The sequence below is a fragment of the Euleptes europaea genome, chromosome 17 (assembly GCF_029931775.1).
Source record: "Euleptes europaea isolate rEulEur1 chromosome 17, rEulEur1.hap1, whole genome shotgun sequence".
NCBI lineage: Eukaryota > Metazoa > Chordata > Lepidosauria > Squamata > Sphaerodactylidae > Euleptes > Euleptes europaea.
Window position 1 is genome coordinate 7663399 of NC_079328.1, and position 17554 is coordinate 7680952.

General features: G+C 47.2%; 1 protein-coding gene across 2 annotated transcripts in view; it reads left to right on the forward strand.

Moving 5' to 3' along the window:
- Nucleotides 1-17554, forward strand: part of ADCY2 (adenylate cyclase 2) — a 172211-nt gene that overhangs the window by 78255 nt on the left and 76402 nt on the right. For both annotated transcript variants that reach the window (XM_056862975.1, XM_056862974.1), the window contains one exon: nt 221-370. In XM_056862975.1, the coding sequence (XP_056718953.1) occupies nt 221-370 (150 nt within the window). The remainder of the gene's footprint in view (nt 1-220; nt 371-17554) is intronic.

The window sequence follows — 17554 nt, forward strand, 5'->3', positions numbered from 1 at the left end:
AATGGCTACAGGTAAGTACAACCCCATTTTACACTTTGCATCTAGAGTCTCTAATGAAGTTTGTTTGGTAGATTTTTGTGAAAATAGGACTATTTTTAAAAACCCACTAAAAGAGTACAAAAAGTAAAAGGAAATAGACTTTGGAGAAGAAATAGAGTCATAAATTGGGCTAGCATGTCTATTCTTCTGATGGGGGCCTTGTTCTTATTTTTGTGCTTAGATTTTGGCCAACGTGATCATTTTTATCTGTGGGAATCTCGCTGGAGCCTACCACAAGCAACTGATGGAGCTTGCTCTTCAACAGACCTATCAGGACACCTGCAACTGTATCAAGTCACGCATCAAGTTGGAATTTGAGAAGCGGCAGCAGGTAAAACTCTTCTCAGGAATTCACTGACCTTTCCTTTTTCTCCTGTCCTCTTTTTTTTCCTCTTGTTGCCTGCGCTAAAATGCATATTGATCAAGCCAGGAGGGAAGAAGAGCTGTTCTGAAATCTATCTAAGGCTGTTGCTTGTTGCAATTTCCACACACATGCAGAAGACATGAAATTACTAATCCTGTCCCCATTCTCCACTTCTTGAGTTCATAGTAGAAGATATAAGGGACAATAGGGCCCTTTTGTCATTACAGTTCTCCTTTTAATATAGTCCATTGCTGTGAAAAGACAAATCAGTGAAATGTCCTCCTGAATGCCAAACAGCAGTGCTTTGGAATTGTGAGAAGCAGCCCCCCAAATTGCCATATTCAGATTGGTTTTGGATTGGATCACCTCTTTCAATGGAAAGATCATACAATTTGCAGAAATGCTGGGAGAATTTAAGAGGACTGTCTGCCATTTGTGATGAGAGAAAACAGAAGCTCTAGTCAGATATATGCAAGGCTGTGAGTGCTAAAAAAATCATAATTCTCCTCCTTTAACTGTCCACACTCTTTGCCAATTAAAGCTGAATTGAGCAAAATCAAGAAAAGATGTTTAATAAGATGGGGAGTGTTATCTGGGGCACTGAAACCCCACTTCTAAGCGCTGGAAATCTTATAGTGTAGTGCTAATCAGAATTACACCCTTCTGTGTTAAGTGCCATCAAGTCGCTTCCAACTCATGGCGACACTGTGAATCGATTACCTCCAAAATGTCCAATCTTTGAGAGCCTTGCTCAGGTCTTGCAAATTGAGGGCTGTGGCTTCCTTTATTGAGTCAATCCATCTCTTTTTGGGTCTTCCTCTTTTCCTGCTGCCCTCCTAAGTCCATTTATTATCATTACTATTATTGATTTATTCCTTTCTCCCTAGTGGTGACCCAAGGCAGCTTCCATCACTCTCCTCTCCTCCTGTCAGGCTGCTATCTCGGTTTCGTTATTGCCTCTGTCTCTGTGCTGTATTGTCTGCCCCCCAAGGTCGCATACCTAGGCCTGGGAACTCAGCTCCTGGGAAACTGTATTCATGCGTGTAATCTCCCGCCTTTCCTGCCTTATAATATCTCCCAGCTAGTGAGCCTCTCATAGCTGTCATTTTATTCGTTTGCACTGTATGCCTATTTGATCAGTAAAAGCCATCTGTTTGGACTCTATATGACTTTGTGGTGATTTCTGGTTCTGTGGGCCAAGGGCTGACATTATGACAGCTATCTCTCATCTTCACCGTTCTCCTAGCCAGGCTGGAGCCCAGGGGGGTTCGCCTGCCACTTGGATGGGAGCTGTGCAGCTCTCCAGGTGATCTACTACCCTGGAACCCTTCTCAGAGGACCCTACTCTGTTACAAGACTTAATCGCTGAACTTTTCCGGACGACCCGAGAGGTTTGCCGCTTGAGGGGACTGGTACAGGCGCAGTGGCAATCTCTTACAGGACGTCTCTGGATGTTAACATCGGAGGATACTGATGCTCGTTTAGATCTTCAGGACTTGGATCAATTACTGGACGATGCCCGATTGGCGACTGAGGATTTACAAATATTAACTGGACTTTTGGATAATCTTATTTCTCGACAAACTCTTTCTACCATGGCGGGAGCCCCGCCGGAGGGTTTTTCCCTGATCCCGGATGCGGCCAGCTGCCAGGCTGAGGCCAAGCGAGTCGCTATTAGCACCGCTCTTCTCCTTGTGGAATGTACAAAGGACACCCCGGTAGCCACCTTGGCTCAAGTTTTGACCCCGACGTTTGGAGCCGAGGCATCCGCACTGGCGGTTCGAGTACAACCTCTGCTGGGCGGGGAACCTGACCCCATACTCTTGCTCCTCGAGACAGAACTTTTGCCGCGCATTACGGCAGAGACTGCCCTAAGACTTGAGAACGCCAAAGTTCTTGCGGATCAGCAAGCCGCCGAAGCGGCTAGGGTCGCAAAAGAGAGAGAGGCGGCGGAAGCAGCCAGGGCGGCTGCAGCAAGGATTAGGAATCAGGCGAACGTGGACACGCGCCCCAAGGACTATGTACTGGGACTATCAGGTCTAACTTTTTCCCCGGCGTTTGTCCCGTCGCGTGCGACCCAACGCGCACGCCGTTTGGCTGACCGACGTCGAGACTCAGATGAGTCTGAAGACGAGGATTTATATGGGGATAGCTCTCAATGGGCCACGAGCTTCCGAACCAGTAAGCCTCATCTTACTGGTGGCCCAAGTGAGGAGGTTCATCTTTTACGAGCCCAGAATCGGGAGCTCTCCGACCGTGTTGATCAACTCCAGGAAGTAATGGAACTTATGCTTCAAGAGAACAGGCAATTACAACAAACCCTGATAGCTCAGAGACAGCCCGTTCCGATACCGGGTCAGGGGGTACCCGTACAACCACCCGCTAATGTGCCTGCTCCACCCTTACCTCCTGGAGCTCCTGTTGCTCCTCCGCCCGGACCACCCGTGCAACCACCTGCTAATGTGCCTGCTCCACCCTTGCCTCCTGGAGCTCCTGTTGCTCCTCCGCCCGGACCACCCGTGCAACCGGGTCAACCCGCGCCCGGCCCTTGGAAGCAACTCAAATTGAGGACTACGTATGACGGATCTCTTGAGACTTTGCCTTGTTTCTTGCATCAAGTGGACAGTTATATGCGAGAACAAGGTCAACTTTTCCCCACGGAAGATAGCCGGGTGCGGTACGTAGCTTCCCTCCTGACAGGCAAAGCGGCTGACTGGATGGTCCTCCAGTTTGACTCCCGCTCTCGTGCGATTCGTTCCCTCAACAACTTCATGACTGCCCTGAGAAGGAGGTTTGAGGACCCCTTCCTGGGGGAAAGAGCCAAAACGGAACTCTTACAATTAAAACAAGGCTCTGCTACAGTTCGGGAATTTGCCGATGAATTTCAGCGACTGGCAAGTAAAATTGTAGGTTGGCCCGAGACCACCCTAATCCATCATTTCAGGGAAGCCTTGCATCCTGACATTCTGAACTGGTCTTACATGCGGGGCGATCCCGATACCCTCGAAGGCTGGATCCTATTAGCCGAGGAAGTGGAAAGCCGCCGCCGCTTTATTTCTCTCGTCCGTCAAAAGCACAAGGAGAAGGGCACCCAAAAGCCTCAACCCAAGGCACCACTGCTCGTCCCACGAAATCCCCCACGTCCGCTCCAGGAACGTGAAGCCCGATTTCAGAGGGGTGCCTGTCTTACATGCGGAGAAATGGGCCACTTTGCAGCCGTTTGCCCACGCCGCCAGGAATTATTTCGTCCCAGCACGACAACCCGCGCCCGAGGTCGTCCACCACGCAGAGGCACCGCGGCCACCCGCAGCGCAGCTCCGGGAAGGCCCACACCCTCTGCACTCCATGCCGGGGACCCAGCCTCCCTGCCTGCTTCCAACGACCCCGCCGGGTCTCGGATTACAAGTGCCCCATTGGGGGACAGCTTTCCCTCTTCGGATGAGGAAAACCCTTGGATTTCTCCAGCCTTAAACCTGGAATCTCCCCTCGACTTGTCAAAAAACGGCTCCGGTCTGTGGTGAATGGAGCATCTCCACAGACCTCTCAGGATCTTCCTATCAAACCGAATGCTCCTACCAAAATCAAAGAAGTGGACTCCACCGTCTACGTGGATGCAGTTTTACAACAACTTAACGGAGGTCCACAAATCCCCGTCAAAGCACTAATTGACTCCGGTTGCTGTCGCACTCTCATAAGCGAAGCCACGTTTGCTGCACTCAGAGCCGACTCAGAGGCTTTACCCGCCCCCGTCCAATTTGCTCAAATGGACGGGAGCCAATTCCAGGGGGGTCCAGTTGATCACCGCACCATAGGGGTGGCAATGGGAATTGGTTCCCACTGGGAACAAATAGACTTCACTATAGCCCCTATCCGATTTGAAGTGGTCTTGGGAATTAACTGGATTAAAGGACATAGTCCCAGTATTGATTGGGAAACAAACACTATCTCTTTCGCTAGTCCCACCTGCGACCAGCATCGGCAAAACTTTGCTCTGCCATTTCCGCCCGTTCCAGCATTAACCTCTACTGCCCCAGTACCACAGGCTCTACCCGCTGTATACCGGGACTTTGAAGATGTCTTCGACCTTAGGGAATGTGATGCCTTACCCCCCCACCGGGCCTCAGACTGTGCGATTGAAGTAGTAAAGGACTGCACATTAACCAAAAGTAAGATTTACCCTATGAGCGCTTCCGAGCGCACTGTCCTCCAGGACTTTTTGGACAAAAACCTCGCCAGAGGGTTCATTCGCCCTTCGAATGCCCCAAACTCGGCCCCCGCGTTTTTCGTCCGGAAAAAAGAGGGCGACCTTCGCCTGTGCATTGACTTCAGAAAGCTCAATGCGGTTACCCAGACCAACGCCTATCCTATCCCATTAATATCGGATATTTTGGGACAATTACAGGAAGGCCGTGTGTTCTCTAAATTAGACTTGGTGGAAGCCTACTACCGAGTCCGTATCCGCGAAGGAGATGAACACCTCACTGCCTTCTCTAGCTGTTTCGGAATGTATGAATTCCTTGTAATGCCATTCGGATTAAAAGGGGCCCCGGGGGTCTTCATGCAACTCATCAATGAAATCCTACATGACCTTCTATATCGTGGGGTGGTGGTCTACTTAGATGACATTCTCATTTATTCGAAAACTGTGGACGAGCATGTGACTCTGGTCAGGGAAGTTCTACAACGCCTGCGTAACCATCAACTGTTCGCTAAACTAGCTAAGTGTGAATTTCACCAAAGCAAACTCACGTTTTTGGGATACATCATCTCCCACCAAGGTCTTCGCATGGACCCCGCCAAAGTCCAAGCCGTCCTCGATTGGACTCCCCCCACCAACCGTAAGCAAGTACAGCAATTTCTGGGATTTGCAAACTTCTATCGGGGATTCATCCCTAACTTCGCCCAAGTGGCTCTACCCATTACGGACCTGCTGAAAACTAAGGGAAAAGTAAGCTCGGCTGCCTTGCCCTCCGCAAAAATCCTATGGACTGAGCAATGCCAAGCCGCCTTTCTGGCCCTCAAACGCCTCTTCACTTCGGAGCCGGTGCTACGGCACCCAGACCCAAATCAAATGTTCATTGTGCAAGTCGATGCTTCCGATGTAGCCATGGGAGGGGCTCTCCTCCAGCAAGGACCGGACGGTCTTCTTCACCCTTGCGCTTACTTTTCAAAAAAATTTGCGCACGCTCAATTAAACTGGCCCATCTGGGAGAAAGAGGCCTCTGCAGTTCATCATGCACTGACTTTATGGCGGCAATTCTTGGAAGGGTCTAAAGTACCCTTTGAAGTTTGGACCGATCACAAAAATCTAGCTGCCCTCACGGGGTCCCATAAGCTATCGGCGAAACAACAACGGTGGGCGGAGTTCTTTGCTCAGTTCCGTTTCACCCTGAAGCACGTCCCTGGGAAGCAGAACGTTCTCGCGGATGCCCTCTCCCGTTTACCACAATATCCGGTAAAACTCGAAAGACCCACCAACTCTCTGTTCACCCCTATGCAACGTGGGGCCCTACCTATGCTGGCTGTGCAAACCCGATCCCAGCATCAGCACACCTTCCCTAACTCGCAAGCTCCGCCAGCCCAACCGGCTGCCCAGCCGCCACCGCAACAGACCGGAGTTCCCGCCCCTCCTACCCCTCCGACCGCTCAGCCGCCTGCAGTCTGCGCGCCGCCGCACGTAAGCACTAGCCCTATAACTGTTTCTCAGATCTCCATGACCAACGGGGGGGCTCCCTCCAAAATCCCCATCTCCGAATCCTTTTTAACTGTCCTTCGGGACCAGTGCCTTTTAGAACGTTCCGCTCATACCCTACCTCCTGGTGTTTTGGAACAAGGGGGGTCCTGGTACAAAGACTCAAAATTGTATGTACCCAAAGCTCTCCGGAAGGACGTTTTACATTTAGCTCATGGAGCCAAAACAGCTGGGCACTTTGGGTTTCTGAAGACCCTTCACTTATTGCGCAGACAGTTCTGGTGGGGGGGAATGCGTTCCGACATTGACTCCTTCATCCGCAGCTGTCCCGTTTGTGCCGCTGCGAAACGATCGCAGGGCAAACCCCCGGGACTGCTACAACCTCTTGAAACGCCCAGCAGACCTTGGGAAGTGATTGCTATGGACTTCATGACTGATCTCCCTCTCAGTGGGGGTAAAACTGTGTTGTGGGTTGTTACTGATTTGTTTTCTAAGCAAATACATTTGATTCCATGCGCAGGGATCCCCTCTGCTCAGAAACTGGCCCGCCTCTTCATGACGAATATCTTTCGTTTACATTCGTTTCCGCGTAAAATAATTTGTGACCGCGGAAGTGGTTTCGTTTCTAAGTTTTGGAAAGCTTTCCTCAAGTTGGTGGGGGTGGAACAGGGATTGTCTAGTGCATACCATCCTCAAACTGATGGTCAAACTGAACGTGTCAATGCTGTACTTGAATGTTATTTGCGTTGTTATGTTAACTACCACCAGGATAACTGGGTGGAACTGTTACCTTTAGCAGAATATGCCTACAATAATGCCATGCATCAATCCACAGGTTTTAGCCCGTTTTTTGCTGTGTATGGACAAGATTTCAGTCCCATCGCTCCTACAGATGATGTAGAGGGGGAGGGGAACCCCGACATTGCCTCCTGGGCACACGCCCTCCGTACCACTTGGCCCTGGCTCGTTAGCAACCTCGACCGGGCCAAACGTAAATACAAAGCGCAAGCTGACAAACATCGCTCCCCCGGGGGTGATCTGCAAGTGGGTGCTTTGGTTTACCTTTCCACCAAAAATCTCCGTTCCACCCAACCGTGCCATAAGCTCAGCGCCAAATTCATTGGCCCTTTCCCCATTACTCGGGTCATAAACCCTGTCACAGTGGAACTGGCTCTCCCCAAATCCTTGAGGCGTGTGCATCCTGTTTTCCACATAAGCCTCCTCAAACCCCATGTTGCTTCTCCACGGTGGCATCCGGACCCACCGCCTGCGCAACCCATCATGGTGGGGGGGGGAAGAACACTTCGAAGTCTCCAAGATCCTTGACTCCCGTATTCACCATGGCAATCTGCAATATCTAGTTCGTTGGAAACATTTCCCCCCTGCCTATGACGAATGGGTGCGCGCACGGGATGTCTCCGCCCCCGACCTCGTCGACGCCTTTCACATTGCTTACCCGGACAGGCCAGCCCCCTTGCGAACTGGGAGGGGGCCTTGAGGGGAGCAGAATGTCAGGCTGCTATCTCGGTTTCGTTATTGCCTCTGTCTCTGTGCTGTATTGTCTGCCCCCCAAGGTCGCATACCTAGGCCTGGGAACTCAGCTCCTGGGAAACTGTATTCATGCGTGTAATCTCCCGCCTTTCCTGCCTTATAATATCTCCCAGCTAGTGAGCCTCTCATAGCTGTCATTTTATTCGTTTGCACTGTATGCCTATTTGATCAGTAAAAGCCATCTGTTTGGACTCTATATGACTTTGTGGTGATTTCTGGTTCTGTGGGCCAAGGGCTGACACCTCCACTATATCCTCACAACAACTCTGTGTGTTAGGTTAGGCTGAGAGAGTGTGACTGGCCCAGGATCACCCAATGTGCTTCCATGGCAGAGTGAGGATTCCCACTTGGATCTCCCAGATAACTAGTCCGACGGGTAGCTACTACACCACTCTGAAGTCAGCTTTGCTTAGGATTGCCCTGTTAGTCCACAACCTTCTGGGTTCTGAGATGAACATATAATGTTGCCTTATACCAGACTGATCTTTGGTTCATCTGTTTCAAGCAGGTAGGGTACATTCTGATATAGAATCTTGGCTCTTAGAAATCCCTGTATTGTATTCTTTCCTGGAATAACTGGTTATCCTGTGATATGATGTCTTCTCATGGTGGGTCTCCGTGCATCATATAAATCAAATCAAATCATTTATTATTACAGCCAAAGGCCAGCATAAAATGTAAAATAGACATAAAATATACATCCTATATTAAAATTATACAACTTCCACTTACAGCATCTCATCTCTACCAGTTAATCTGAAGGTTTACCCATATGGTCTTTGTTCTTCATAAGTGTCTTCCATTTCCAGCAAACATAGGAGCAAAATTTTGCTACCGAGTATGAGATATAGCTCACCCTATCTTCCAATAGATATTCTACCAAGGAGGTCTCAGAGGTGTGAGAGTCTACAAATCGAGATAGGAGGGGGGTGATTAAACGATTTCTGGCATCATTATAATGTTCGCAATGAAGCAAAATGTGTGCTAGCCTCTCTACCGTATCCATGGAGCAAAAACATTTGCGTGTCTCCCTTGGGCATTGAAGAAACCTTCCTTAGAGTACAACAGATGGAAGGGCATCAAATTGGGCCCTAGAAAAGGCCCATCTTAATGTTGGGGAAATAATTGAGGATAGATAAGGGGCTGAGTAATTGCCTGTCCATGACGTGAGGTTTTTAAAGTAGTTAGGGAGAAGAGCACTGCCATTTTGAAGCTCTATATCAGTGAGACGTTGATGGACCGCAGATTTGGCTTTCTTCAGTCCCAACTCTATCCGGTTTTGTGGATCAAGACCAATTGTGAATAATTTTTTAATGATCCTATCAGACCATGATGGATATGGTACTGCGGATAAAAATTGTGTTAATAGCCCAGTTGGATTTAGGTGGATTTTTAACCAATAATTGATAGCATTTATCAATCCTATAGTTTCAATCCTATGTAGACCAGCCTCACGTCTCAGAACCACATTGGGAGTACATTTGGGAGTGTTGAACAGGGCCCTTAGGAATTTTGATTGGACTCTTTCTAGTATTGTGAAGTTACTGAATGGTCCTAATTGCGCTCCATACATAAGTTGGGGTAAGGTTTTAGCCAGATATAGTTTAATAGCAAATGGAATGAAACCTCCCCCTTGCGTTTTGAAAAATTTAAGTATTGTGTTGGAGCCATGCATCACATAGTTGACAGTCACGGCTGAGGGCAGGGATATGCTCAGTGTGATGTGTTGTTGCAGAAACAATGATAGAGAGTCCAGAGGCGTTAATCACACCACTGTGAGGTCCCAACCCATTGATACAACATTTAGTTTTATGCGTTTCTTAAAGTGCATGGCTATAGCTGATTGGTTGATATTTTTGCTGCGGCTCCTTTTTTCTTTCTCATTGGCTTACGTGTTTACAGATTAAACAAGGCACTCTTGTGGTTACCCTGTGGGTAGCCGTGTTAGTCTGTCTGCAGTAGTAGAAAAGAGCAAGAGTCCAGTAGCACCTTAAAGACTAACAAAAATATTTTCTGGCAGGGTATGAGCTTTCGTGAGCTCACGAAAGCTCATACCCTGCCAGAAAATATTTTTGTTAGTCTTTAAGGTGCTACTGGACTCTTGCTCTTTTCTACTATTGTGGTTACCCTGTGTGACACAGACATGTAAAAACAAGTTATCAATCAGACAGAACCAGTTCAAACAGGGCATGGCACCCATTCCCTGGAACAATGCATCCTGAGTCATTCACTCACCCCTCTCTTCACCCCTCTGCCTACTTAACTGTCTTGTTCTTACCTAATGGCTTCTTTGGATGGCATTCTGGTACAGGATGGCATGTTACAGAGCAAGAGTTCCCAGCTTTGTTGACAGACAGCACACCTCTCGAGACAACAAGTCTGGTCGACACACTTTACCCTCTACCCCTCTCAGTAGGGAATCCCCAATAACCAACACTCGTCTACTCCTACACTGGGAAGCAGAGGTTTGAGTCCTGTCATCCACAGGGAGCTGAGAGACCAGACAGGACTGGGCGCTTAACCTTTGTTCCAATGGTCTAGATTCAGCATCTATGGGGAGGTTTTCAAACCGATTGCTAAGCAGCAGAGGAACATAATGTCTCCTGACTTTCCTATTCCTGTGGGTACTTTTGGTGGCATCCACATGTCATGCATAACACAGAGTCCTGCCCTCAGTGATAACAGTTTGAGTCAGAAGCAGGCAAAAGAACTAAGTACAGAAGGCAAAAATTTGGAAAGGGTCAGATCTCTCTACCCACTAATTTTGGTCAAGGATGTGGCATCTCTTTTGGTTAGACTCCTTGGACTATCTGCAGTTGTGGTGTACATGCCAGGCTTATCCAGGTTGGACACTTGTCAAGCTGACTTGAAGATTCCTCTTCACTTTTAGTGCAGTGACTATATTTCCAACTTATTTTACATTCTGTAAAAGATTTGGATGGAGAAAACATATACGATAACCAGTCAGAATCATTACTGGTTAACAACTCAGATTATCCCTCATAAGAACCTAGGCTGTGTGCTACATAGACAAACAATGGAGTGAACGAAATCATAGTATCCTAGTGCCTGGAGGTCAAAGAGCTCCAGGTGTTCAAGATATGGACAAGGGGTATGGGGAAAAGTGACCACCCCCTCCCCTGCAGTGTCATTAAGGATGCTTGAACATCTGCCAGAATGTCTCAACTTCCATTTGCCAGTGATGATCAGGCAGCCAATTAATCAACAGGCTGTTGGGCTGTTTGCAACCTGCATAATTGCACTGCACACATTCATAAGAACAGGCTACTTGCCACCATCAGAATGAGGGATCAGTTAGGAGTCAGTTTCTGATCTCCTGGGGCCAATTTGCTCTGTACCCAGCAGTGTTTTTTTTTGGGGGGGGGGGTGATCAGGAGCTGACTTCCAGGTGATCAGCCTAAGTGACACAGGTCAGCCTGACGTGGTGAAAGGTTTCTTGACACCAAATTTTAATTGCACTGCACACATTATTTCCATTTGGCTTCTGCTTCTAAGCAAACACTCTGTTCAAATAACAGTGAAATGTGTAATGGTAAAAAAGCCTCAAAACACAGACACACATGCTAAAATTAGTCAGAGACTAACCAGCAACACCTACACAAGCAAACTCAGTTGTCATCTAAGCCAAAGGTATGCTGAAGCATCTGAAAGACAGGTGGGAAGGAGCACGGTGGGCCTCCTACTGGAGAGAGTTTCAGAGGATGATGTGATTGCTAAGCAGACCCTATTGTGAGTCTCCAGCCTCCTAAATGTTCACAGGGATGCCAGTGCAGTAGAGGAAACCTAGAGGCAGCCTGGGTAAGTGGAGCTGTGTGGGAACCTGAGGGAATAACACAGTTATTTCAGAGTTCTCTCTGTAGCCTTAAGTGGTTCACTATAAGGGACAGCAGAACATAGATTGAGAAGGTCTTTGATTCCAGTCCTATCTGTTCTCCTGTCCTCCCAGAAAGTGCTGGCAGAAGTGAATCTTTACCACATAACCCTAACAGCCCCTTCCTACTAGCAGTCTCTTCAAACCTTAGGAAAGTTGATTCCTGGGGTCACAGGACCCTTGTAGAAATTACCCTTCCTCCCTCTTCTGTCCTTGAATCAGGTTGGAAGAGACTGCCACAGGAACACAGTAAAGATCTGCAGCCTTGCGCTGCAGATTGCAGGATCCCCACCCCTAGCCTGTTTTCCCAGAGAAGTCTAGTGTTGATACGCTGCCTGTGCCCCAGCTTGCTTTCAGCATGTTGCTGGAATGTGGAATTAATGCATGTGTGCTATTTCCATCTCCACCTTTGCAGTCTCTTGTGGTAAATATAAATGTATATGGAACTCATAGTATGAATTTTTTTATACACATACGCACCCTTCTGGGGCACCTTTGATCTATTCTATAGAAAATTGTTTGCCCATTGATAAACTGTTGCAGAAAATAAACGCAGGCAATTTCAAGGTATCATGCCTTGGTTTGACATTGACAAGCAGTTAGCATAATTACCCAGGCTCATTTTGGGTGCTTTGCATCATAAGGTGTTTTGAAAGATTCGAGCAGGAGGCGGTGTTAGTATCTGACAGAACTCACTGAAAATCGTTTTCAAGGAGGAGGCAGGAGGCTCAGAAAAAGGACTCAGAAGCAGTGACAAGCTTAAATGAACTTAGTGGTAACCAAGTGGGGTGCATGATGGATAACTAAAGCAAAGCCTACCTTTACTAGAATGGAAAGGATTTTTAACTTGCCCAATGGAATGAATCCATAAGGAAAGGTCCTCAGTCCAAATAAATAAGAATTAATATATTGCTGCCCACCCAAATGATCCTCTGCTGGGCGCTGCTGTTTTACCCTACCTCTGCAGGTGAATTGATGATTCAGGAAACATCCAGTAAAGGAACATTAATGTTCTTTTGTCAAAGATACAGAGTTGGATCCTGTGGATTGTTTCTGCTAGTAAAGATGGTTTCCTCTGGCAGAAGGAGACAACCCTGGATTTGGTCATTTTAGCCTTTCGGGATTTCACTTGAGGTGCAAGAGCAGCCCGTGGTGGTTTCTCAAGGGAAGGGGAGGTGCTGAGTGCATCCCACCAACCCTTTTCCCATAAATTAATTTAGTTGCTTGTATCCTGCTTTTCTGGTTTCAGAAAAGGAAGAAGCACCAGAGATCATATTGCAAATTTACGTAGTGGAGCATATGAGAGAATTTAAGAAGAAAACCAGCTTGCATTTCATAGATTAAAGCAAAGCTTTTGACTGTATAGATCATGAAAAGTTATGATTGGTTTTAAAAGAAATGGGTGTGCCACAACATCTGATGGTTGTGATGCACAGCCTGTACTTTGGACAAGAGGTTACTGTTAGGGCAAAATGTGGAGAAACAATTGTTTCCAATTGGCAAAGGTGTCAGAGAAGGATGTATTTTATCTCCCTATGTATTCAATCTATATGCAGAACATATCAAGGAAAGCTGGATTACGTTTAGATGAAGGTGGAATGCAAATTGGTGGAAGGAATATTAACAATTTGAGATATGCAGATGTCTCCACATAACTAGCAGAAAATAGTGAAGACTTGAAAGGACTCCTGATGAAAGTTAAAGCAGAAAGCGCAAAGCAGAATTACAGCTGAACGTCAAGAAGACAAAAGTAATGACTACTAAAGAATTAAGGCTTTAAGGCTAACAATGAAGGAAATGAAATTGTTAAAGATTATCTATTCCTTGGTTTAATCATTAACCAGAAGGGAGACTGCAAGTAAGAAATCAGAAGGTGATTGAGACTGGGAAGGACAGCCATGAAGGACCTAGAAAATATTCTTAAGTGTAAGGATGTGTCACTGGCAATCATGATTAAGATGATTCATAGTATAGTATTCCCCATTACAATCTATGGGTGCAAAAGTTGGAGAATGAAGAAAGCTGACAGGAAGAAAGTTGATTAATTTGAAATGTGGTGTTGGAGAACAGTTTTGCAGATGACATAAACCTCCAAAAAGATAAATCTTTGGGTACTAGATCAAATCAAGTCTGAACTCTTCCTAGAAGCTAAAATGACTAAACTGAGGCTATCGTATTTTGGTCACTTTATCAGAAGGCAAGAGTCACTGGAAAGGACAATATGCTAGGAAAAGTTGAAGACAGCAGGGAAAAGAGGAAGACTGAAGATGAGATGGATTGACTCAATCAAGGAAGCCACGGCCCTCAGTTTTTAAGACCTGAGCAAGGCTGTTAACGATAGGATGTTTTGGAGGTCATTAATTCACAGTGTCGCCATAAGTCAGAAGAACCTTAATGGCACTTAACACACACATACGCATCCTACCCCTGCTTAGCCAAACGTGAAGGCTCTTCAAACTTGGTTTCAAACTTGGCTGAGCAAAATGGTAGGAAATTAGCTGAAGTTTTTTATATTTCATAAAGCATAGGTTTGCCAGGTGCTTTACAGAGTAACATAATCAAAAGGGCAGGTCCCTTCCCCAGGGAGCTTGTTTTCAGAACTTTGACTGGAGAGGAGGTAACGGAACAAAGGAAAGACCGATGTCAGAACAGTAGTGGAGGAATGTAACCAAGTTCTGTTGTATCTCTTTAAGGTTAGTTTTCATAAGACACAAAGATGAAAGAGTAAAAGCAGAGACTCCCCCCTGTGAAGGACAGAAAGGTGGTGGCACATAGAAGCCCTGGTAGGGAATGTGATGCATAAGATGCCATGGGAGAGAATTAGTAGAATCATATGTTGGAGCCCTTCCTAGGGAGAAGTATGGTAGAACTGGAGGAGCAAAGGTCTCAGGCAAAGATAAGCTTAGGCTTGGGGACAGGGAAAGGTGGGGGGAAGGAATGATGGAAATGATTAAGAAAGTAATGCTTTGTTAGGGGCGATGCTACCAAGCCAACCAAGCTGTTTTCCTAACTTGGCTGATTTATCTGACGATGGCAAATGAATTAGCATAGATATATGGAAATGGCAAATGAATTATATGGAAATGTGTTAGCCTCTTCCTCAGAACTGTGCTTGGGTTCTGAAGAAAGTGATGCGCCTGAGGCTTAAAAAATGTTTTTGCCTAATAAGGTGCGGAGAATTTATAGGTGCCTCAGTGCTCTGTCACGTAACTGTTAGAAGTACAGCCTGCTCTGCCTTGCCCACATTAGAACTGACACAACAGTATTGTATCAGAAGGAACCTCGAGGGAAGAAAAAAGACTTTGGCTGAGGGGTAATCTCTGACAAAACGCCTCAGTCTGCCACGCTTCTTACTCAGATGCTGCAGGAAACAGGAGGGAGGGTTACGAGGCAATGCTCAGGGGCTACAAAGAACACCTGGTCAGTAACTTCAGTTTTTAGCAAGGGGCATATTTTGTTCAGGATGAATGTTGTGAGACCAATGCTCTTGGCGCCATCCACAGAAACAGCCCCATGATCCCATTCAGTTGGTCCCAAACAGTGTGATATGGGCACATGGGGGCTTTTAAATCCTCTTCTACCCGTCTAAGTGAACAGATGCTTTGGATGAGGCCCAAATTATGTACTTCACGGGCAGAGAGGTTCCCGCTGCCCCTGGTGATCAACTCTTGGAGTGTTTATTCCTATGTACTTCAGTTATTCCTGGGATGAGATAAGGTATAAAAGATGAGATAAGGTATAAAAGAGCCTGATAGAGGGCTTAACCCAGGGGCTCTTCTCCTTTTCCCTCATGCTAGCCTTTAGTTTCAAATTGCAGCTTCATGATTTTCAAAGCATGGGTTAGAAAAGAAAATCTGAAAAAAGGATGGCAGAACTGTGGGTTGCAACTTGCCACCTGCCTCGAAAGGGAAAAAATGCCCTGTCCCTGCCACTGAAGAACTTCCGCTGTCCATTTCCACACATCAAGCTTCTGTTAAAGAAACAGGACCTTTTTCTCCAGGCCTGTGGGAAACCTCAGTAATGTGTAGTTCTGGAGTGATTAAACAGGCTTCCTGTTATCCTGGCAATCCCCATTGGTTTCTGCTGTCCTGGTGTGTTGATCTGCTTGTGTAGAGGCACCTCAGATGGATGTTGGCCTCCAGATGGATTTTCCAGCCGGAAGCACAAGGAAAGACTTTTTCCTTGTAAGTAGACAGCGTGTAAGATCCTTCACCTACTGTTTGTTTGTTTGTATTGCATACATGCAAACGTCAGGACCCGGACAAGAGGCAGAGAGGAGTGAGAGATAGTCAGGGCCAAATGGGGAAGAAATGAAATGCAGTCAAAGATAATGCTGCAGCTCTCCCCCCCACCCAAATTTATTTTTATTTATTTATTATTTACTTCATTTATACCCCAGCGAGGTGTAGTGGTTAAGAGCGGTGGTGTGGAGCGGTGGATTCTGATCTGGAGAACCGGGTTTGATTCCTCACTTCTCCACATGAGCAACGGAGGTTAATCTGGTGAACTGGATTTGTTTCCCCACTCCGACACATGAAGCCAGCTGGGTGACCTTGGGCAAGTCACAGCAATCCTAGAGCTCTCTCAGTCCCACCTACTTCACAGCATGTCTGTTGTGGGGAGGGGAAGGGAAGGTGATTGTAAGCCGGTCTGAGTCTCCCTTAAGTGGTAGAGAAAGTTGACATATAAAAACTAACTCTTCTTCTTCTTCTTTTATCTCAACTTGGGACCCAAAGTCCTCACAACAACCCAGTGAGGCAGGTTAGGCTGAGAGTATGTAACTGTTCAAACATATCCAGTGAGCTTCCGTGGTGGAGTGAGGATTCAAACCTGGTTTTCCCAGATCCTAGTTCAACATTCAAATCACTGCACCACGCTGGCTCTTCAGAGAGCTGTGGGAGGGGGAATGGCTTGAAGTTGCCTTGGCCTCCCTCTTTTGCCAACAGAGGCTCTTGCACCACGGGAATTAGACTGCTGTAGAGGTGTTTTCATGTGCGCCACCTTTCCCCCTCAGCAGTGCAGATACCACATGCCCATTTTAAAGCACCCTTGTACATGTGCCTTGCAAATCCTGGCCTGGTCAGGCTCATGGGCTTCTGAAGCACACTTTCCTGGCTGCTGTGGGACAATCCCTTGGCTGGGGATTGAGGGCGGGATACGAATCTAAACAAATTAATTCTGCTGTATTGCAACAGTCAGCCTTGGTACATGTTGTATCTCTCCCCCCCACACCCAAGCGCAAGATTCTTAGTGGCAGTTGCTTCCCCTGGAGGGGAAGGTGGTTCTAGAGAAGGTGGTTCTCTAGTCGTGGTTCCTGTGAGAGGTTGGAGATCCACACCATCCTGGTAAGGCTTGGGACTATCCCTATGTGGGACTGGACTGTAAGACTGTAGATGAAAACAGAGTTGGGCTTACCTGTAACTGCTGTTCATCTAGGTCTTCAGTGCAGGCACACAGCCCTCCCTCCTGCCCCGCTGTAAGCTCCTTTGGTTCCTGACTCCAGTGGCTCAGGGAGAACTGAGGGAAAGGCATGCAAGCGCACTGGTTTTCATGTGCTCCGTGGAGTCATGCCTGCGCGTTACGGCCCGCAGTGCCCTAGTGGCTGGAAGTTTGAAAATTTCCAAAGGTTGGCCTGCGCAAGCGCAGTCCCTGTGCGAGCCTGCACTGAAGACCTAGATCAGGGGTGTCAAACATAAGGCCCATGGGCCAGATCCAACCCCTTGAGAGCTCTTATCCAGCCTGCAAGGCAACCAAGGCAGCCACCCTCCCCACTCTCGATATGGGCTGGCGTGGCATGGCCCGGACCGACCAAGTGACATTTATGTCATATGTAATAATTGAGTTTGACACCGCTGACCTAGATGAACAGCAGTTACAGGTAAGTGCAACTCTACATGGACATAATTGCGTTTAGAGGTTTTTGGGTTTTTTCCTTTTACAAAATGCAGCTGAGGGGTCTGTTTCTTTACCCTTTCCATGAAAATTGCTCCCATCCCAACAAAACTACCCAAATAAA